We start from the raw sequence: 23,541 nt of genomic DNA, 5'->3' as shown, positions 1-23,541 counted from the left end.
CACAATACTGTAATGTCCTTTTTGGTTTTGTAATGTATAGAATAATATCTGCAAATAGAAACTGCTTTTCCTGATTACCATACCAATTACATCCTTGAATTTCTGAGTCCTTATTTTCTTTGCCAGTGGTTCTAAATATAATGCAAACAAAGTGGGGAAGCAGACAACCCTGCCTAGTACCTGTACTCAAGCAGAGATTATTGGACAGGACCCCACCCACTTTAATTTGCGCCTCCGATCCCTCATATTCTTCTAATCAACCTTATTAATTGTATCAGGGAAAGCAAATGCTTCCATTACCCTGCTCATGAAGTCCCAGTCTACTCTGTCAAATGTTTTCTCTGCATCAAGACCCACCAATAACAGTGGTATTTTCTTGCATTCTGCGTCCCTCTAGATCATCAATGTTCTGTTAATATTGTCAAATGTTTGCCTCCCCTCCACAAAACCACACTGATCCATATCTATCAGTTTTGATATCACTTTTGCCATTCTTTTAACCATTATATACAAACACTTTATAATCATGTTTTAGTAATGAAATGGGCCTGTATGAAGCTGGATCCGATGGATCTTTACCCTCTTTAGGTATTACCATTACCACCGCCTTCTTCCAGGATACTGGAATTTCTCTCTCCTCCTCTTAAAATACTGTTAAACAAAACCTTCCACATCTTTATCATTTTTTCCCTCTTAACTTCCAAACTTCCACAGGAATACCATCGATTCCTGGGGACTTTCCTGTAGACTGGTTATACACAGCCATTTTATCTCATCCCTTCCTAATCTGTTAGTGATTGAGCCTCATCTACCTCTGACTTTGGCATATTTAATTCTTCCATAAACATTTCCATTTGTACCTTTTCTTGACTTCATATTTCTCTGCTTTATACAAATTTTCATAACATTTCCGAAATATTTCTGATACTTCTACAGGGTCTCTTGTTATAGGCTCTAAACTTGGTGACTGCCATTTCCACTTTTTGTTGCCAGAGATGATGTGCTAAGAGTTTTTGTGTTCTAGAATTATTATCAAAAAACAGTTGCTTAACAGCAATCTTTCTAAACTCATGCATATTGTCGAGGTAATCCTTTATTTTCTGTTTAGCATTCTGCAGTTGCTCCTTTTCTTGTTCCGAGAGATTTCCCCTATTTTGCAATACTTTTAACATCTGTCAATCCCTCTAAATAATTCTTGTTACTGTTTAGCCATACCTCCCTTTCTTTTCTTTCAAACCTAGTTTTAAACTCCCCTTTAATTTTATCCTACTCCTTAGCTATGTTTTCAGAAGACAAATCTGTCTTCTGTAGTAGCTCCTGAAATAAGTCCACAACCCATTCCTTAAATTCCTCTCTTTTCAACCGGTAGGTGGGGAAGCGTCAGTGTCTCATTTTCATTTCATTACCTTGCATTTTTATTTTAGTTATTACTGGTGCATGATCTGAAATAGTTACTGGGTGCATTTCAAAACCTTGTTCCTGTGAGACATAAAACCTACCTAGCCTAGCCCAGTTTTTGTATCTCTCAGTAATATGTAAATTCATGCCGAACTCCTAGCACTGAATTCACATCCTCCATGCCAAACATTTTCATAAATTTCTTCAAAAATCTACCCTCCCATGTATTATCATGCCTTCTAGAACCCCCAGACACATCTTCACTGTTGCAAACCAAATTCCAGTCTCTGCCTATAAGTAATATGCATTGCTGAAAGCGGATTTCTCCTAAAATTTTCTTAAGCTCCATTTATAGCAGTTTTAGGGGGGATGTAAATGCATGTCAGTGTAATCTTCCCCCCTAGCCAGTAGCTCTCTAGTACTATGCATCTTCCATTATCTTTTTTTTCCCCTCTTCTATCACTATTGGAGCTCCTCTCACAATTAAAATAAGTACTCCTCTTTTCCTCTGCCCCAAATATTTCTCTGAATAACCATCCTGAAAATCTTTATCAAATTCACATGTTTAGTTCTTTCCAGGCGTGTCTCCTACAGCATAGCTATTTGCACTCTACATTTATTAATATAATTCCCTACTCTTTTTTTTTTTTTTTTTTTATCTGTAAGGCCATTTAGATTGAAAGGCTTTACAGAAAGCATCATTTTCATATATAGTCATCACCACATTTTATACAGAACTCCTGTTTTGCTAAAATGTCTAGTTTCAACTTTTGTGTTGCATGTATATACTGTTCGGCAGTTTGGTCTTTTATATAGTTGTTTCATGTCATATCCATTGCACCTACGTCACATCTTATATAACTTTTTGCTTTTTTGAAAGTCCTCAAACATAACTCCCCCAAAAAACCTTCCTAAAACCTACAAACTTTACAACACACAAAACTATGAACATCTTCAAATATTGAAAATTTTGCTTCCTAATAAGAACACAAGTTCTAAGTTGATAGCTACACAGACAGGCTAAAACTAACCAAAAAGAAAGGTTAGTCATGCCAAGACACATGGTACAGCCTGTGCTATTAATAAATGCTATTTAAGTTTTTATATCTATACAACTCTCCCAGTTAAGAAAAGACTTGAAGGCTTTCAGTAAACTTTCTCAAAGCCATTTTTCTTGATCAAATTGTCTTCTAGCAACATGCAAACCAGACACTGAACTGCTATGGGTACCATGTTTATCAGAACGAAAGACTTACAAGTACTTACTATTCTTTTCCATTTATATTCTTTGTAATAAACTTGTTACTGGATAATGCCTATGGTTTTTACCCAGTCATTTCCCTATGCAAGCATGGGAAAAAGTACACTGATTTTTATTTTGCCATACTATGTTAACCAGACCATTGTGCCCCCCCCCACCCCATCTCCTCCCTTCCTCATTCTTTTTTTTCATTGCAGTGTCTACATTTTTCACAAACTGGACAAAGAAAAGGAGAGAAGGGTGAACAAGAAAAAAAAAAAAGCAGCTGTTTAAATTAGTATCCCCAATGCATTTAAAAAAAAAAAACAGATAAATTTACTTCAAGTCTAACTGGTTTTGTATTATCTTTAAAGCTGTCACACCTGGGAAAAATCCTGATTGTCTTCCGGGAACATTATGTCTTAGCCAGGTTCTCTGTTTTTTTTTTCTTTTCCTTCAGCCAATCAACTTCCACCAGACTGTCTCCATGGAGACGAGCTGCAAAAAAAGCTACTTGGTATAGATATTTGCAACAGCTAGAAAAACACCCTTATAATATTTAGTAATTCAGTATTCTTTTGCATCCTTACTATTAAAGGTCTAAGTTGCTTTCTTATCACTAGATTTGGAGCATATACACACGATGTGCCCATTCAACTAATAAATCCTGCTCTGGAATACCAGTGCAGCTGCTTTATTTGTGCTTTCATGAATTTAATGCAGTCTGTTCCTTCCAGCTTCTCTGGTATTGCTAAAAGTCTCAAGTTTTCCCTACCTGCTCTGTCCTCTAATTCTATCATTTTTTGAAACATCTTTTCCTCGCAGTCTCGTATTCAGCCAGTCTTTTTTCCATTTAAACCTCTGACTTTTGCAGCTTTATCATCTCATCTGAATATCTGTTTAAAGCTTCTTCTATTTGTTCCAGCCTTTTGTTGTTTGTGTTAATATACTCCATCAGTGTTTTGTTTATTTTAAACCAAAATTAGGCACAGAAAACAGCAGTTCTAATACACAAGTAGTTTAATGTTCAAACACAGCAAAAGGAACACACATCCACATGTAACAAATACTGATAAAAACACTTCCCCTTACATTTTCGCCTCATAGAACTTCATCAGATGGGTAAATACATCATGATTACCTAGTTAAATAACTTTTCCTGTTTGTACAGACCAATGAAATCAGTAATTCAATTAATTACCAAGATACAGAAAGAATATAGTTTCTAAAATACATATAAAATCATAGCGTTAAATAAAATGCATTTGTATGTTCATATTAAAACTGTTCATATTAAAAATATATTCATATTGAAATATACAATGTATTAATGCAATAAATTCCAATAAATGTTTATTAAATGTGTTGTTTAAAAGTATTTAAAATGCAATGACACTAGTAGTCTAGCACCATCTAGTGGAAAAATGATGAACCACATGAACCTGTGTATAAAATCAAGAATTCACTTGAATAAATGGACCGGGATGAAACATAAATGTACATAAAAATATTACAATTTTGCAGACGAGCTTAAGTACAGGTTTTAAAGACACCATATCATTTAGTCCTGAATTATTACAAGCATCCAGGACTAATTGCCAATATAATTTCCTGTATTCCAGTCTGGTCTCCCATGGCCCACCCCTGGAGTCTATAGGGACCACCTCCATCACAAAAAAATGATACTCTGCTTTTGGACATGACTGAAGATGTTTGTACAGGGCGTTGCTCTCATTCCTCTTCCTTAAATCATATAAGTGTTCATACATTCTTTGTTTCAACTCTCTTTCCATCTTACCCACCTAGAAAGAGTCACATGCCCCACACAAAGCAAAGTATACCTCACCTGTGGTATTACAACTTGCATACCCTCTAGTAGTTATATACTTGTTTCTACATTTTAAATAGAACATATCCCCAGTCTGTATGTACTTGCATTGGGTGCAATTTCCAATTTTTGTGTACCTTTTTTGTTACTAGTAAAAGTTCCAAAATTATTATAATAGGAACCTCCTTCCAAAATATTTTTGATATTTCGTCCTTTTTTATACACACATTTGAGTGGCTTATCAAATACACAATTTAAATCTGATAAGGCTGCAAATTTTTTCTACTTTATAACTTGTTTAACCAAGTTGGTTTCACCATCATATGCGATAGTCAAAGTAGATTGGTAAGTGGCCCCTTCTACACTCGTACCTTGACTTGCACAATCCGAGGGGTAATTTTTACCCAAAATAGGAGCAAACCTAGACTCTCTCAACCATCCATGCCTTCCGTCAATACATCATTCAATATTGTTAAAGGGTACCCCCTGGCTTTAAACATTTCTACTATAAAATCACATTCTCTTAAAATCCTGGTCATCAGATGTCATTCTGCTAGCCTGGACCAGTTGACCTTTTATTATCCCTCTTTTTTGGTGTGGGGAGTGGGCACTCTAATGAAGATATGAGTTCGAGAATGTTTGCTTTCGATGTATTTTAGATTTGAAGCCACCGTCAACCCTTTGAATGTTTATATCAAGGTAATTTAATTCACTATTGTTAAGCTATGTAAATTTTAGGAAATTAGTATTTGAAATGTATTCAAAAAATCCCAAAAAATGGTTGTCAGTACCAGTACAGATGTCATCTAAAAAGCTCCCACACAAATTCCAATATTGCTTAAACTCAGAAGTGAAAACATATTTGTTTTCTCAATATAAGAGAATAATATTGGCGTAGGTAGGGACACAGTGTGCCCCCATTGCCACGCCCTTCAATTGTTTGCAGCATTATATATTTGGATTTATTACATTGATACATTGCACATTTCAAATATGAATATATTTTTAACATGAACAGTTTTAATACAAACATACAAATGCATGTTAACACTATGATTTTATATGTATTTTAGAATCTATTATTTCCGTATCTTGGTAATTAATTGAATTACTGATTTCATTGGTCTATTCAAACAGGAAGTTATTTAACTAGGTAATCATGATATATTTGCCCTTCTGATGAAGTTCTACGAGACAAAAACGTAAGGGGAAGTGTTTTTATCAGCGTTTATGTTGCATGTGGATGTGTGTTCCTTTTACTGTATTTGAACATTAAACTGTTTGTGTATTGGAACTGCTGGTCTCCGGTGCCTAATTTTGGATTATTAGTTATGTTTTGGGTACTTTCACCACATTTGTGTTTATTTTAACGGGGTCTGTATGCAGTTGTCTTATATCATCATGTAGATTACTGGAAGTCATGTCTGAAGGTTGCATTACTTTTTGCTGATCAGCTGCAAAACTCTCCCTAGTCAGTGCTTCTTCCCCCTTTTTGTAGCGCATTTTTTCCAGGTCTTTCGTATTTCTTTACTCTTGCCATCCAGGCAGTGTACTTACTAAGCAGTTACTGAAATTCACCCATAAACACAAGTCTACTGGGCTTCTCTGCTAAGTTTCTGATTTCACACAGAGAAAGCTAAAAACAAGCTGTTGCTCAGTGTGCAGCCAACTTGGAACACTGAATATAGGCATCCTTGAGATCTAGAGACACCAGAAAGGCCTGGAGAAGAATGAAGGGTAGGAGGGTGCAGAGACAGCATTTTGAAAGTAGGTATTTTCAGGAAAGTGTTTAGCAAGAGAGATCCAGGATGGGTTTTCACTGTCCTTCCTTCTTTGTTTGGTACAAGAGAGAGCCTGGAATTAAAACCTGTTCCTATGAAGGATAAAGGTACTTCTATGGTGCCTTGTGCTAATAAGTCCTGAATAATGGGACAAAGCAAAGGAAGCTGGCTGGGAGGTGCATGGGGAATCCTTTTTAGAGTGGGGATGCTTTTCCATAATATGGCACAGCCTTCTTTGATAATGGTCAGAGCTTATTTGTCAGCCTCCCAGAAAGGGAAAGAGGGCAAGTCTTTCTGATAGGGGAGTAGAGGCATGGTTGGAGGGGGGAGAGGAGGAGAGGAAGACAGTCACAGACTTTTGCTTCCAAATGGAGGCCTCCTCAAAGGGGAATTCCTCTGTGCTATCTCAAAAATTTTCCTAGGTGTTTTTCTATGTTTATGAGAGGGCCTAGGGTCCCTCTTAGCAAAGGGAGTGGATTTGGCAGGATAATTCTGATGGTATCCAGAGACTGTAGAGAAGAGAATCTGCCTACAGTCTTTTGTGGTCTTGCCTTGCTCTTGCCAAGTTTTTTAAAGACTGGCAGCCTGTGATCCAGATGGGAATCCAAATTTTACATTGGAAGCCTTCAGGGAAGGGATGACCCTGTAAGCCATGCAAACTGATGACTGAACCTGTGGCAGCAGCCTTGGACCTATGGCCTATGCAAAAGATTGATACCATACATTACACTTGTGCTCCTCACGTACTGTAGGACATAAAGGTAACACCCAGACGTACCATCCTCAGAACTGAAAACCCCAGAAGGAACACCAGTCCAAGGAAAAACAGAGGTAGTCAGCACATCCAGAAGAGAAATGGACCAGGTGAAGGAGGGAGGGAGTGAATACTGCAACAGTGAAGAGAAGGACATCTATCTTTATAGTAAGATTTTACACAACTATACTATGTTCTTCCATTTTACTGTTGCAGTGTGCCTTACACCAGGGAGAGTGCCAAAGCCCAGGAAGGAGGAGGGACCAAGCAGAGCCCTCTAGGAAGCCAGGAAGTATAGTCCTAGCAAAACCAACTAGCTCTGGAGACTCCACTCATCTTGTAGTGCTTGGTGAATGTATGCACAGATGTGCAGGTAGATGCCTCAAGAACAGTTAATATCCAAACCCTTGAAAAAAAACAGCAAAAGAAGAAGCCACAGCTCTAGCAGAATAGCCTTAACATAAGGACAGCTCTTACCATGAAAGGAATAAAAAAATAAATAGCTTTAGAGATCTAAGAAATAGTCTGCTTGGACACGACTAATCCTGAAGACCTAGGATGAAAGGAAATAAAGTGCTGATCAGAATTTCTAATACACGTAGTCTTATCCAAATAAAATGAGTTGTCCATGCTCATACAATGTGTGCAGCTCCTTCTCACTGGCAGATTGCAGAGAAGGGAATAAGTGGGCAAATGAATAGACTGATTAAGGGACAACTCATTCACCACCTTGGGCATAAAAGGATTAGTATGCAAGGACACCCTGTCCTTATGAAACACCAAAAAGGAAGGGCAAGCCATAAAGGCTTGAAGCTCAGACACCCATCTAGCAGAAGTAAGGGCCAACAAAAGTAAAGTCTTCCAAGAGCAATGCTGCAAGGAAGCTGAAGCTTCTAGCTCAAAAGAAAACCAAGTCAATTTTTCTAAAACAAAATTAAGAACCCAGTGAGGAAGAGAAAAAGGTTTCCTGGGAGGCCTAATATGAAGGCTGCCTTTAAGGGATTATTTAACTTCAAATCTAGAAGCTAAAGGAGAAGATAAAGGCAGACAAGAAAAGATAGCTGATAAGTTGGCCTTAACAGAAGAATAAGCAGACCCAGCATTGAGCAATTCACACAGATGAAACAGAACCAAAGGAACATCCACAGAAAGTGGATCCAGGTTAACAGAAACACTCCAAGCAGAAAACTTCTAACATTTGGATAAGTAGGATTTCCTAGTATTGGGTTTCCTGTCCTCCTGCAGGACCCCAAGCACATCCTCAGAAAAAAGGTGTCTATGTAGAATCAAAGTCCAATCACCCACAGAGTCAGCTGAACAGTGGACAGGTGGGGATGGATGAGAGGATCTCTTGTCTTGTGCGCGTAGGTCTACCCTGCGAGGTAATTTGTGATGACTGCACTTGGCTAAATGCAAAAGAGGAGAGAACCAATGCTGTCTTAGCCAAAAGGGAGTCACCAACAAGATTATGGAAGCACCCTGTTGTATTTTGAACAGGACTTTTGGAATGAGGGGAAGGGGAGGGAAAGCGTAAAGAAACATCCCCTTCCTAGAAAAAGGCTGTTACCACCTTCCAAACCAGGGGACCTGGGACTCTGGCACAAAACACAGGAAGTTGCCTGTTCCGAGGGGAGGCAAAAAGATCTATTTGAGGAGTACCCCACTGAGGGACACTGTCTAGAAACAAATCCCTATGAAGCATCTATTCATAGGATTAAGTTATGGGCCAAAGCATCCATTCATGGGATTGAGTAATGGACCTGCTGAGAGTGTCTGTCACAATATTTTGACTTGAGGGAATAAAAACTGCCTGAAGAGTCACTTGATACTGGTAAGCAAGTTCCCACAACAGGAGTACCAACTGGCAAAGAAGATAAGACCTTGCCCCCCCATTTGTTTACATACATTACAGTGGCATTGTCTGCAAACACCTTGAGAGGTCTTGGGGAGAAGAGAGGATGAAAAGCCTAAATAGCCAGCAGAACAGCTCATCTCTGACACTGATGTGCTTTTTCTGTTGATGTGACCAAACACCCTGCATTTTTAGGGGGGGGGACAAATGCTGCTCCCGAAAACATGTCTGAAGCATCTGTGGACAGCACCTGAGAGGGAAGAAGGGAATGAAAAGGGAGCCCTGGATTTACAGACAACTGCTGAATCTACCACTGAAGTTCCTTCATGAGACAAGGCAGAAAATGAACTACAAATTTGAGGGGATGAGCATGTAGAAGCCAAACCGACTTCAGAAATCACTGAAACTTTCTTGTGTGGAGTTTGGTCAGGGGAAGCATAGGAATGGTGGGGGGCATGAACCACTGAGCTCAGAAATTCCCTGGCTGTTACTGAGGCCAAAGGAAGAAGAATTTGAAAAAGGATAAGGGAGTTAAGGCTTTGGGAGGAAGCAGGGATGCCAGCATAGGTACACAGCCTGAATCCTGCACCCCAGAAAAATATGGTAACGTGGAGGAGCCAGAAAAGACCGAACCCCAGGTTTTGCAGAAGGGAAATGGCAAAATGAAGATTCTGCAATAAAACCTCTGGAGAAGATGCCTGAAACAGAAGATCATCCAAGACTTGGATCCCCTGAAGCCTGTAAAAAACAATCACAGGACTGAGGCATTTGATGAATACCCTTGGGTGGTAGAAAGGCCAAAAGGGCAAAGCACAGAACTGAAAATGCCAGGAAGCAACAGAGAAATGTAAACTTTTCCTGAAAAGGGAATGAATAAGGATATGGAAATAAGCATCTTTGAGCTCCAGAGACACCATATAAGCCTGAGGAAGCAAAAGAGGGAAAGTACAGTTGTGTACACTTGCCATAAATGTAGATGTTCGAGTGTATTCACTGTTGCAGTCATTACATTTGGGTAATCTGCTGGCAGGGTGCCCTCAGTGGGCCTGATTAACAAAGTCTTGGGTCCTGCGTTGGTTGCTGTCCCTTCTTCCATGACATCAGGTAATCAGGGGTATAAAACATGCAGCCGACGCCATTACATCAGTTTTTTCTTGCCCCAGATGTCAGGTGCCCCCCAAATGGGGAGCAATATATATATATATATATATGTATATAATTTAAAACACAAAACATATACCTCCAAACAAAAGCAAATACATCAAAAAGGCTTTTAAGCATAGTAAAAGAAAGGAGAGGTATAGTAAGAGAAAAACAGGGGGCTGGAGGGTGGGTAACCAGAACTGCAACAGTGAATACACTCGAACATCTACATTTATGGTAAGTGTACACAACTGTACTATGTTCTTCGTGTTTCACTGTTGCAGTCATCACTTTTGGGTTATCTGTTTGCAGTAGCCCTCAGTCGGCCTGATTAACAAAGTTTTGGGTCCTGCGTTGGTTGCTGTCCCTTCTTCCATGACATCAGGTAATCAGGGGTATAAAACATGCAGCCGACGCCATTACATCAGTTTTTTCTTGCCCCAGATGTCAGGTGCCCCCCAAATGGGGAGCAATATATATATATATATATATATGTATATAATTTAAAACACAAAACATATACCTCCAAACAAAAGCAAATACATCAAAAAGGCTTTTAAGCATAGTAAAAGAAAGGAGAGGTATAGTAAGAGAAAAACAGGGGGCTAGAGGGTGGGTAACCAGAACTGCAACAGTGAATACACTCGAACATCTACATTTATGGTAAGTGTACACAACTGTACTATGTTCTTCGTGTTTCACTGTTGCAGTCATTACATTTGGGTAGAATCCCAAAGCTATGGTTGGGCGGATGGATTTATACAGCATTAGGAGCAGCTATAAGGCCCTGCAGGACAGCAGTGGCAAAGCCAGCTCTAGATTTAGAGAAGAGAGGTAAATGGTAATGTTTGGTGAACGTATGAACTGAGCTCCAGGTAGCAGCTTCTAGAATGTCTCTGGTAGGATCCCCTCTGAGAAAGGCTGCAGAAGTAGATGCAGCCCTGGTGGAATGAGATCTGATCCCCTTGGGGATAGGTTTACCATGGTGCATATAGCAGAAACTAATACAATGGCTTATCCATTTGGAAATAGTCTGCTTTGAAATGGCCTTTCCCTCTGCCCCTGCAGCAAATGCCAACAATAGTTGTTCAGATTTTCTTAAAGATTTTGTCCTGTTTAAGTAGAATCTAAGTTGTCTGTGTACATCCAATGAATGCAGAATCCGCTCACCCTTGTTCTGAGGATTGAGAAAGAAAGTTGGCAGATGAATGGTCTGATTAAGAGTCACACTGGATACCACCTTAGGCATAAAAGATGGATTGGTCTTGAGAGCCACCCTGTCTGGATGAAAAATAATGAAAGGCTCCACTGCCATAAGAGCCTGTAGTTCTGAAATCCTTCTAGCTGAAGTGACTGCTAAAAGGAAAGCTGTTTTCCAGGAGAGAAATTTTAGGTCCGCAGTAGCAGCTGGCTCAAAAGGAGTTAGAGTGAGTTTTTCCAAAACAAAATTGAGGTCCCATGCAGGAGTTGGTGCACACCTGGGATATCTTAAAATTTTGGCCCCTCTGAGATACTGCTTTAGCAAAGGATGAGAGAAGAGGGGAGGTTCTTTGTTGTAATGAGCTGAAATGGCAGAAGCATGGATTTTTACGGAAGAAAAAGATAGGCCCTTGTGAAGCATCTCAGTTAAGTATTGTAGAATCTCAGGAATATTGGGCATTGCTGTGCTTATTCCTCATGATTGGTTCCAGGCACAGAATCTTTTCCATTCGTCAGCATAAGATTTTCTAGTACTAGGCCTTCTAGCCTCCAAAATGACATCCATCACAGGTTTGCTGAGAGATGTCAAGGGTGAAATTAGTTGATTAGCCACGCTGCAAGATTCAAAGTTTGGAGCTGAGTGTGCAGAATTTGGTAGTTCTGCTGAGACAGTAGGTAAGGTGTGCGAGGCAGGTTGCGCAGGAGTGGGTACCAGTGTTGGCGAGGCCAGTCTGGAGCAATCAGAATCATTTTTGGTTTGTCCTGTCTGACTTTTAGAAGGACTTTGGAGAGCAGAGGCAGAGGGGGAAAAGCATAGATTGATAGGTTTTTACAGCTGAATGATAGAGCATCCAATTTCCAAGCTTTTTTGTGATGAATTCTTGTGCAGAATTTGTTCAACTGATAGTCTGGGGTGAGGCAAAAAGATCTGTGCTTGGGCTCCCTATTTGCGTGTCAACATGCTGAAAACTTGTGGTTCCAGTTTCCATTCGTGTGGGTCCATAAGATTTCTGCTTAGTTCGTCTGCCAGAGTATTTAGCTTTCCTGGCAGGAACTGAGCTTGTAGTTGTATTTGTTAGGTTAAGGCCATGGTCCACAATGCCATGGCTAGTCTGCAAAGGGGGTAGGAATGAGTACCCCCATGCTTATGTACCACATAACTGTAGTGTTGTCTGTCTTTATCAGTAGTTGCCCTGGATGAAGGTAGTCCTTGAAGGCTGTCAGAGCATTCTGTACAGCTAGGATCTCTTTCTGATTGATATGTAGATGCATTTGATTTGGGCTCCATTTGCCCTGAATGCATTTCCCTGCCAGATGAGCCCCCCAACCATAGCCTCATGTGTCTGTAGTTAGGGTTTGGGCGGCAGGGAGTAGAGTGAACGACAGTTCCTTGTTTTGGTGGCAGGCTTCTGCCCATCATAGGAACTCTAGCTGCAGGCAAGTTATAATAGGAATCATTGTTTCCAGGCTGTGACAATGCTGACTCCATAAACCTTTTAAGTACCACTGAAGTTTCCTCATATGTAGTCTTGCATATGGAATTAGAAGAATGCAGGAGGCCATGAACTCCAAGGCTTGCAGAATATGCCTTGCAGATAGCAGGGTTTTTGTGGCCACCTGTTAGAAGTAAGTCGCCAATTGAATTTGCTTTTCTGGTGCAAGGTAAGTCATCTGGGCAGTTGTATTCAAGCTTGCACCCAGGAATGTAATTTTTTGAGAGGGTACCAGTTGTGATTTCTTTTAGTTTATGGTGTACCCTAGACAAGTTAGAACCCTTTTTACAAAAGCCAGATGCTTTAGAAGAATGTCCTTGTTTTCTGCCTGAATTAGACAATCGTCCAGGTATGGATATATTTGAATATTTCTTTGCCTGCAAAATGCGATTACTGGAGCCAGGCAAGGGCAGTGCAGAGAACTGGTAATGCAAGTAGCCTGCTTTGAAGCGGAGGTATCTTCTGCAAAATTCCTATTGGGAAATGCAGGTAAGCCTCTTTTAAGCCTAGAGTTACCAACCAGGCATCTTTGCCTAGCACAGATAGTAACTGTTAAAGTGTCAGCATCTTGAATTTTGGAATGTCCAGAAATGTATTGAGAGTGGATAAGTCCAGAATTGGACGCCATGATTTGTCTTTTCTGGGTACCAGGAAGAGTCTTGAATAGAAACCTTGTCCCTTTTCCTCTTCTGGTACTGGTTGAATAGCCCCCATATTCATGAGGGACAGAACTTGTTTCTGGGCCTCTGCCCACTAATTTGGAGGCAGATCTGGTCATCCGTTTGGGATTGGCAACGTGTGGAAATGAAATTTGTATCCCTGGGATACTATATTTAAAACATATTTGTCCTGGGTAATCAGTTGCTAGTTTCAAGCATGAAGTGCCAGTTTTCCCCCCAAAGGGGCGGCGAAAAGTTAAGTGCTTGGTGATTCTAGAGGAAAGTCATTGAGACTGTTTACCACAGGGAGGTGCCTTGTTGCTTCCAGATTTGGAGGTGGAGGCACCCCATTGTTTTGTTCTAAAAGTTCCTTGTGCCTGAAACCTGGAGCCTTTGGAATGTCTGGATTTGACTTGAGCGGCTCTCGAGGGAACTGGAAAGGACCAGTTCTTAGTAGGCCAGTGCCTACTAAATCTGGGTGGCTGCACTTGTAAGAAATCTTTCACAGTTTGCATAGATGTAGCTTTATCCTCCAATTTTTTTTAAAACTTCTTCAGCCTTATTGACTGCCCTGTTGTAAAGGAGCATCCAACAATTTTGCTTTAACATGGTCAGGCAGATTTTGCTCTTTGAGCCTAGCATGCCTTTTTATCACAGATCCAGTTACAATAGCCCTGCAAGAGGCCTCCAAAGAATCAAATCACATTGCAAAGTATGTTTTCCAATTTGTTCAGCTGAATGCAATAAATCCTGCAACTCTATTTTCCACACAGTCAGAGATAATTTTCTGTTTAAGTAGTCCCATTACATGCTGTCGATATTTAAGCATATGAAATTGACAGTTTAAAGCCCTGATTGCCAAGGTTGCAGACGTGTAAACCTTCTTACCCCATCTATCCAGCGCCCTGGAATCTCTATCAGAAAGGGTAGGATTTTTAGCAGTAGAGGCCTTAACGCCCTTGGGACCCTGAGAACTGGTTTCAAGATCAGCAGTATGGTTTTTGAAAAGTAATTTGTGGGAGTCAGGAACCCTGTAGTATTTGTATGGCTTACTAGGAGCTGGAGGCAGAGAATCAGGAGTCATACTAGATTCTGAAAAAAACATCAACAATGTCTAGAACAGGAGGTATAGCCAAAGGCCTATGCTGAGGAAGAAGAAGAAAATCCCCAAGTCTCTATTTAGATTCAGAGAAATCCTGACTTTCCCAGTGGAAGTGTTCCCTTAAGGTATGTAAAGTTTCTCCACAAGAGAAATCCTCAGGGGGAAGAAGCAGAAGGGATGGAATCTTCTGCATCAGAGTCCTCATAAGTAGGTATAGCTAAACCCTGTTCAGAAGAAGAATCAGAAGAAACAGAAATCTGATCTGAAGATTCATAGTCAGTGCCTTGCCTATGCCTCTTTGCAAGAGGGGGTTGGCTAACCCTGATCAAGGTAATTAAATCTTCAGCCATTTTGATCATTTGTTTTTTAGGCATTGGGGCCTGCACACGTGGCCCAAGCGTCGGTTTTTCAGATACAGAAGTAGATTTTGGCCTTAGTTTTGAAGATGGTGTTGGTTTAATATACAAATCTTTAGGCCTGAAAACACCCTCAGAAGCCGGTACCTGCACAGTGGCTCCAGACCCATCTAAGGTAGAGACACCCGCAGGTTAAATACTTAAAGCATCACGCGGCATACCGGACTCCGAATGGGTCTCAGTAGAGGCCTGCGAATCAAAAGTAGTGGGGGTATCAGGGGCTGTGAAAGCACCTCACTGAGTACCAGCTAACTAGCGACTGGCTTAGGAGAAGCATAGTCAGTTTTGGACCTAGACGGTTTGTCTCTGTCTTTTTTTTTGCGTTTTTCAGGAATTCCGGTAGTCAGATTGCTAACAGACATCATTTCTGGATAGTTAAATTGTGAACCAAAATATTTAGAAGCAAAAATATACAGACGTTTAATAGTGCGTTGATTAAATCTAGCACAAAACCGACAAAGGTACATTATGATCAGGGCCCAGGCAAGGAATACAGTACAAATGAAAATCCTTATGAGGTATTTGCTTCCCACAAGTAATGCAATTATTAACTTGTACTGACATCGGTAAGGAGCAAGGAAAAAGTTTCCCCAACGGGGTACTTACCTTTTAGTTGAAGACTTCGGTAGTGAAACTCGAAAACGAAAATTTCAGAGGTCGGCCGACCGGCACTTGCGAACTGCTTCTGCTTCAGGCACCGCGCGGCAAGAAAGACTGATGTAATGGCGTCGGCTGCATGTTTTACACCCCTGACGACCTGACGTCATGGAAGAAGGGACAGCAACCGGTGCAGGACCCAAGACTTTATCAGGCCGACTGAGGGCAACCTGACAGCAGATTACCCAAATGTAATGACTGCAACAGTGAAACACGAAGAACATCAAAGTCTGAAGGGACAACATTCAAAAGAAGAGCATCTTCAAAACAACATTTAGATGAGAGAGTTCTAGAACTGGCCTCCAAGTACCCTCTTTCCTGGCACTAGAAACATTCTGGAGTAAACACCCCTCCTCCTTTGGGACACAGTCAGGTCCTGAATAGTACCCAGAGTCAAAAGATCTTAAAGCATCCCTGGAAAGAAGGACTGCTGTTCCTTACGGGGCTGAACGATTCCCATAGAAAAGGGAAGATTCTGAACTAGCTTTTTGGCCGCCTTTTTCACAGACGGCTGTCCCCTCACAGCTGGAAGTTCCTTGCATTGTGTCTTTAGCAAGAAGCTAAGATGTTGATTCGCAAGAAAAAGCACCAAAGAAGAAAACTTACTACGAAGGATCCTGGGAATAAAGACTTGACAAATTGATTATGCATGGTCATGCGAAGCTCCAAGGCAAAACAGACACTATTCGTGATGTTTTTATGTGGAATCTGTCTCCCGCACTGGCATTTATCTTTCTTGTCTGACATGAAACCCCACAAGCAACAAAATGATTAAAGAAAGGTAAGACACAAGAAAACCCTAGCGGGATATTCATCTGCAATGGCTTGGTGAACCAGCAATGGAATAGGCATTCAGACAGATGATCAAGAAAAGGCATTTTGAATGGTGGCAAAGAATTTCTGAGGATGGCACGTCCTGATGTCACCTTTTTGCTCTACTCTACATGAGGAGCATACACATGATGTGCGGCATACCTTAAAGCAACCTAAAGGCTTTGTATACTGGCTGGATGTCGGGCAGCCCTTGACAGACCATCACTAGTGTAATACTGCAACAGCGAAATGAAGGACATCAGTCTGCATTTGCTGTTTAGAGTCTGCTGTGTGAGGTTCTGTCATGACCTTCTGCAGACTGTAGCACAGAGAGCAGGAGTTTAGTCCTTGTTTTTTGATAATTAATAGATCTGAACACTGAAGTACCCTTGTTGTCCTTTCCTGAGGGGAGGGCATTAGTAGTGGGAAGCAGCTTGGAGGGCATATCTGAGGTCAGAAATAAACTGCAGCAGGATCAGCTACAGGATTTTTATGCAGGCATTTAAGCTCATCAGGGACATTATAAAATCTGTTTTTCTTTTAGGGGCAGCTGGCTAAGAATCAGGTGCTAAGAAGAATGAAAGGCATCCTGACAAGCCTCCAGGCCTTGGGGGGGGGGGGGGGCAGACTAGTGATGGAGATGAAGTACCCATCTCCAGAAGGCTGTAGTATCTTTTTTGTACCTCAGAGATCTGCCTTGACTGCCTTTTAAAGTGTCTCATTGTGCTCTGAAGAATTTCTTCAAAGAAAGCCTCCTACAAAGGGAGAGTCAGGTAAAAGGCAGTTCCCTTCATCTAAGACCACCTGCTCAGGACAGTGAACTTGTGAAGAGTAATCCAGAGAATGATCAGAGACAAGTTCTGTGCCCTCTTCAAAGAAAGAAGAGCCCAAGGAGTGCTTTTGTTGTGTGGCTTGAATTAGCTAGGTCACAAAAGGAGGAGGCTTCAGGGCTATGCCTTACTGGCTTCCAACTGGGTATTAGCAGCAGGCACCTGAGAGGTAATCTGATGTACCACGGGTATGACAGTCTCAGAGAATACCTCTAACTCAGACACTGGACTGCTAATCATCATACTGGGGTGTCTAGTTTCTTCTTAGAGAGAAGAGTGACGTCAGAAGCCACATAGTCTGCCATATCAGACTGAGCTTGGCATTTCAAACACTGAATTTCAAGGAAGGTATTAAGCAAGCAAAGTCTCGATCTGAGGGTCTTGGGAACAAATGACTAACTGATGGAGCAGGATTTGTAGCTGTGTTCTGGACCTAGGCAAAAAAGCATAGTGTGTAAGTCCTTGAACAGAATTCTGCCTACTGCACATGCACCTACCCCTCCAAGCATGCATCTAACAAAACTTAAAACACAGTCTCAGAAACAAGAAAAGGAAGGTTCCCCAACACAGCACTTCTCTGACAGTGATTAGCAAAATAAAGGTACTAACAACCAAACATGATCAGTCCGATGGTGCATAACCTGCATTCTGTCTGCCAGAGAGATCTGAGAATCTCATGTGTATGCCCGCTATTATACCCCAATGCACACAAACTGAGGTCGCACACCTGACATATGCTCTGGCAAAGGTAAACCTTTGTTACCCTAGCTGGACATTAGCAATGGAAACCCATCTGTTAGGAATACTGCAAAAGTGATTTCAATTAGGGCATTCCATAGCATTATAAAGAAACAGTATTCCACATTAATTCCCTGGAATCTTCATAAGGAAGAAATTTTGGAGATACAGCCTTTCTGAGACAGACAACAAAAATGGCAACAAATACCAAGGATTAGAAATATAACTACCTTAAAAATGGTTGCGTCTAAACTTGGATAAATTTAAACAGTTTCCCACTGCAATAAGACCTTCTGGTACAAAGAGTGGGAAATGGGCAAAAATGGTCTTATTTTGCATTTTGATTGCAGAAAAAGCAAATAGCACTACTAAATTACATTTAAAATGAACCCATTCATTGCAATTTTCAAATATAATTTAGTCCTTTCCCATACTTAATGATAAACTTTTAAAGGGAATTTAAATTATATTGCCAGGACAACTACTAATAAAGTAATTTTTGTTTCAGGCAATGCTGCATGTGAAAACGAAGGAAACCAAAACTTCACCTAAAAATAAATTACTGTTTTCTGATGCAGAATTTTTATTTTATTTATTTAACATTTGTTAACTGGGAAAGTCGACTTGGAACAGACCCAATTTTCAAAGAAGGCATGGGGAGAAACACTCCAGACCCATGTCTTTATAACTTGGGAGGAAACTAGTGCACCTACAGGAAACCTACACGAAGGCAAGGAGGACATGCAGACTCCGCACAGAAGGCACTCCAGCAGAGAATCGAACCAGAGAGCCTCTTGCTGGGAGGCGACAATGCTACCACTGCACGGTCGTAGAACAAGTATTAAACTGCATATGTGCCACCAATGACAATTTAGGCAACTTTACATTTAGCAAACCAGTTTATATAACTGTAAAATAAATTACTACTGTGAAGAATTCCAAGTTTTGAAGACCTGTATTTACATAGGGATGACAAGAAGCCTGGGACAATTAGATGAAGCAAGATATTTCAAACACAGGTTTAAATAAACTCATTTTTCAGAATAGAGCTCTTCTGAAGAGAAACTTTGAAGAAACAAGAAATTATTTTCAGAGGATCCTGACCCCCTACATCCTACTACTAACCATAACTGCCTCCTAAACTAACACGTCCTCAGTGAAATGAAAATTACAGAATTGTGGCCAAAGGACAATATCCAGAATCATATACAACTCATTTTTCAGGGGAAAAAAGTACAAATTACTAGTGAGTGCTTACCATATATGGGAGAGCTCTAGAATCGGTAATTTAGATTTTGTAAAAAATTCTTTAGCCAACGATCCTAGGAGAAAGAAAAATATATTACAAGAGTAGTACAAGAAAATTGAAGGGAACTATCAAGTATAATGTTTTTGAAAATATTTTAAACATCTGTTTTAGCAGTTTTCTTTCAAAATTTATGCTGAATGTAAACCACAATTTATGTCATATGCTCACTTACAAATGTATGTTAAAAAATGGAAAAGAATTGTGTGTGGCATTATCAGTTAACCCTTGTTTTTGGCATCACAAATATTCACATTTGGTACCTCTATGGGTATACAAAATCAAGGATTCTCAGCAAACTGACTGCTTATACATACATACATACACACACATTTTATATATATATATATATATATATATATATATATATAGAGAGAGAGATAGGTTCATGGGTAAAAGTACTAGGCTATCTGCCCAGGGGCATTTATAAGCCTAGCCACAGAGTGATGGCTTTCGCCTCCTCATTAGATCAGTAACCTGGGCCTCTGTCTAACAGGGCTCCTGAAGTGATCCCAGGGTAGAACTTACAATTACCCATCCACTCATCAAGATTTCTCTTGAAGAGGGTCAGAGAGGAGCTCTGTCGAATATGGATTGGGATTCTATTCCAGAGTGAGGGGAGTTGCTGCGGCAGGAATCTATCCCTCTAGTATGTCCTGTTTATTGTTGTGCATAGGTTCAAGTCGCTAGAACGAGTGGTTCTGAGGGATCTCGTTTTTTTGAGGTGAAGCATGTCCATTAGTTCAGGGTTTGACATGGCCCTATAGGTCAGGCATAGGTCACCTCTGAGCAGACGGTAAGCAACTGAGAAGAGCTGAAGCTTTTTTAGTCATGCTTCATAGGGTAATTGTTTGAGGCCCTTAATCCTCTTAGTGAGGTACTTCTGTGGTCTTTCTAGTTGTTGCAGGTGTCTAGTGAGGTACATCCCAAATGGGGTGTTGTACTCTATTATGGGCCTAATGTGTGAGGAGTAAAGGGACACAATCACCTCCTTGGATCTGGATAAGAAACCCTTTGTGATCAGGTGTGCCACAAAGAAGGATTTCCTGACCGTTTTGGCTATGTAGTTCTCAAAGGAGAGCATGCTATCTACTTGGGTACCCAGGTCCCTAATTACTTCTTCTGTACTTAGTGGATTCCCATTCTATGTGGTAGTTGGTAGGTACTTTGTCTTTCCCAAATGGGATTACTATGCATTTTTTGGCATTTAGCTTGAGGCCGTGACTTTGACACCAAGTGTTTGTCTCTGAGAGATCCTTTTGTAGGATGTCTGTGTCAGCCAGAGAGTCAATTATTGCACCCAATTTACAGTCATCTGTGAACTTGGTTAGCCACAGTCCCTCCGCATTTGCCTATACTTCGGAGACATATATACCGAACAGGAGGGGTCCCAGGACTGACCCCTGTGGGACTCCGCTTGTGACTGGTTTAGAGTCAGACTGCCACTCTTACCATGTGGGTTCTGTCTGAGAGCCAACTGGTGACCCATCTCGTGACATGGGGGTTGATATTTAAGCTGGTGAGTTTATCTATGATTCTGGAGTGTGGGATGGTGTCGAACGCCTCAGCGAGGTCCAGATATGCTGTGTGGACCACCTTCCCTTTATCTATGGCCTTGGTGACTGTTTCGAAGAAGTCGACCAAGTTCAGGAGGCAAGATCTGCCTTTAACAAAGCCGAACTGGGTGGGGGGTCCAGTGTCTGGAGGTTCCCAATGTCCCCGTTAATGAGCTCCATGACAATGCGTTCCATGGCTTTGCAGACCATGCTAGTCAAGCTTATACGGCGATAGTTCCCAGGGTCAGTTGTGGCACCACCTTTGTGGAGTGGTACGACTGTTGCTGTATGCCATTCTTTGGGTACATAGCCTGTAGAGAGGCTGAGTTTGAAAAGTGTTTTGAGATGGGGGATTAGTTCATTTTGAAGCTCGTGTAAGAGACAACCTGGGATACCATCTGGTCGCATTGATTCTGTGTTTTTGGCCTTTGCAAGGGCTGTCTTTACTTGTGTGTCTGAGATATTTGAAGCGCCACATTCTACTGGGATGGGTGCTATCCCCTTTGGTGGAGGGGGGGGTGGTGAAGTTTGCACTGAATTTGTCAGCCAGGATGTTGGCAATGTCGGTTGGTTCAGTGTATTTATGGCCATTATGCACTAGCGCGGAGCATATCTGAGAGTTTGCTCCAAGACTCTTGACATAGTTAAAGGCCTTGTGGTTATCCTTAGAGTCACTGGCTATTTTTCTTTCGAAGTTGGCCTTGGATGATTTATTGAGGGAGCGCAGTTTTTTACTGATGTTAATCAGAGATGCCTTCTTATTTTGGGATTTTGTTCTATCTTGCAGGAGTTTCCTCCTTCTGTTGGAGAGTTTATTTATGGCAGGGGTCCACCAGACTGGCTTCCTCTTTCTTGAGGAGTTGTTCTTGGTTTTACTTGGGATGGCTCGGTCCATGCAGTCTTGAAGATGTTCATAGAATGCGCTTGTAAAGGATTCTGCCCAATGGATCATCATTTTCTATTTGATTGGGAGCTTTGAAACTTCCCACCTCGGTCTTGAGCAGTGTGAAGTTGGCTTTAGAGAAGTTTTTGTACCTGGATTTCCTTGACTGTGGGGGGGGGGGGGTCGGGATGTGGATGTCCAGTGTGATTAGTTTGTGATCTGATCTTACCAATGACAAGTTTACCTCAGGTGTGGAACATAGGTTCCCCATGTTGGTGATGACCAGGTTCAGTACGTTGTCACCTCTTGTGGGAGTGGTGACCAGCTGTTCCAGGACGTTTCAGTTTATAAACTCAAGGAAGCGTTGGGCTAGGGCGTTTGAGCTTGAGTAGTTTTCCCAGTCAATGTTTGGATAGTTGAAGTCACCCAGTAGCATGGTGTTGGGTAGAATCTTTATACTTTCTAATGTTCTCAGGAATGCTGCGCGAGGGTCCTGAGACAAGGTGGGAGATCTGTAGCAAGATATAAATTAAACAGTCAGTTTACCTGCTGTCAATTGCACTTGGATGGTCTCAAATTCCGCGTGCTGTGCTACTAGCCTGGAGGTGTGGGTGTTCTTGATGAATATGGACACACCCCCTCCTTTTGTGTTCCGGTCCTGGTTTTGGGACCTAAAGGTATGGTAGGAGTTATAGCCTGGTAGTGCTGGGGTGCTCTGGAGCCTTGAACCAGGTTTCTGTCACTGCATATACGTCGATTTCTTCCATACTAAGGAGAGCCTCGAGTGCATGCATTTTGAGGTTTAGACTTCTGGCGTTGAGCAGCATTACCCTCAGTTTTTGTTTATTATTGTTGTTTATGGAAGCGGGTCTGTCTTTTGAGCCTTGCCTAAAAAAGGCAGTATTGGGGTGGCAAGAGTCTTGGCCAGTATTCGAAAGCCCAGGGACGACAGGTGCAAGCTGGCTCTGGCGAAGCAACTTGGCTTGTCAAGCATGTCATCCCAAGCTGACAAGTACTGGATCTCCTTTGAATGACACCAGTAGTTTAACCAATTGTTGAAACTGATCATTTTTTCTTCGTATGCTGGCATCATTTTGGGTGAGGGCAGGATGCTACTCAGAGTCAGAGTCATACCAGCCTGGGCTACATGGTCAGAGAGCTCTTCAATGTCTCTTTTCAGGTAGTCCAGGGAGATACGTCTCAGGTCATTTACACCAACATGTACAATGACAGAGTCATATCTGTACTTGTTGGGGAGTGACCTGAGTGCATGTGTTATGTGGCGGATTCTGGCACCCGACAGGCAGCTTATGGTAACCTTCTTCTTGTTCAGTCTAGTGAGTGGGACGTCTGTGTGCCTGACGATAGAATCACTGATTACTAGTGTGTTAGGTGTGTTATTTAGCCTTAGGGGCTGTTTTGGCACACTGACATTGTGATGTATGTGTTACCTGGTTTCTGTTGTGGGGTGGGGGTTGCTTGGGTGTATGCTTAGGAGGTCTCTTTTGTTTAGGCAGGTTCTTATTTAGAGCCCCTGAGTGTGTTTTTTGCGTGTTTCTGAGAGTTGTTTGCTGGTGCAGCTATGGCTGGTTTATGTGAGTCTGGTAATGTGGTGCTAGTGTTGCCCTTCTTCTTGTGACTGGATGATCCAGTCATGGGTTGAGAGAGCTTAGCCTCCAGCTTGGCTGTGTAGCTGCATCTCTCACATATGTTTATGTTGGTTGGGAGGAGGAGGTGGTTGTCTGTGTACATGAGGCAACTGTAACATTGCCTCAGGATGCCCAGATTCACCAGCTGGACCGGAAAGTACACCTGAAGCTGTCCCTTGAACATGCCTGAATAGATGGTTTGAACTGTATTGCTGACTGGATGAGTAAAGAGGCTTATACTTC

General features: G+C 41.4%; 1 protein-coding gene across 1 annotated transcript in view; it reads right to left on the bottom strand.

The window, feature by feature from the left end:
- REPS1 (RALBP1 associated Eps domain containing 1) overlaps positions 1-23,541 on the bottom strand; it is a 1,538,969-nt gene that overhangs the window by 755,401 nt on the left and 760,027 nt on the right. Inside the window, exon 7 of the mRNA XM_044068024.1 lies at positions 19,163-19,226. Coding sequence (XP_043923959.1) covers positions 19,163-19,226 — 64 coding nt within the window. The remainder of the gene's footprint in view (positions 1-19,162; positions 19,227-23,541) is intronic.

Source organism: Protopterus annectens, chromosome 1.part0 (assembly GCF_019279795.1).
Source record: "Protopterus annectens isolate FY-2018-M chromosome 1.part0, PAN1.0, whole genome shotgun sequence".
Lineage (NCBI taxonomy): Eukaryota > Metazoa > Chordata > Ceratodontiformes > Protopteridae > Protopterus > Protopterus annectens.
Note: the sequence above shows the minus strand (reverse complement) of the source record. Positions and strands in the feature narration are given on the sequence as shown.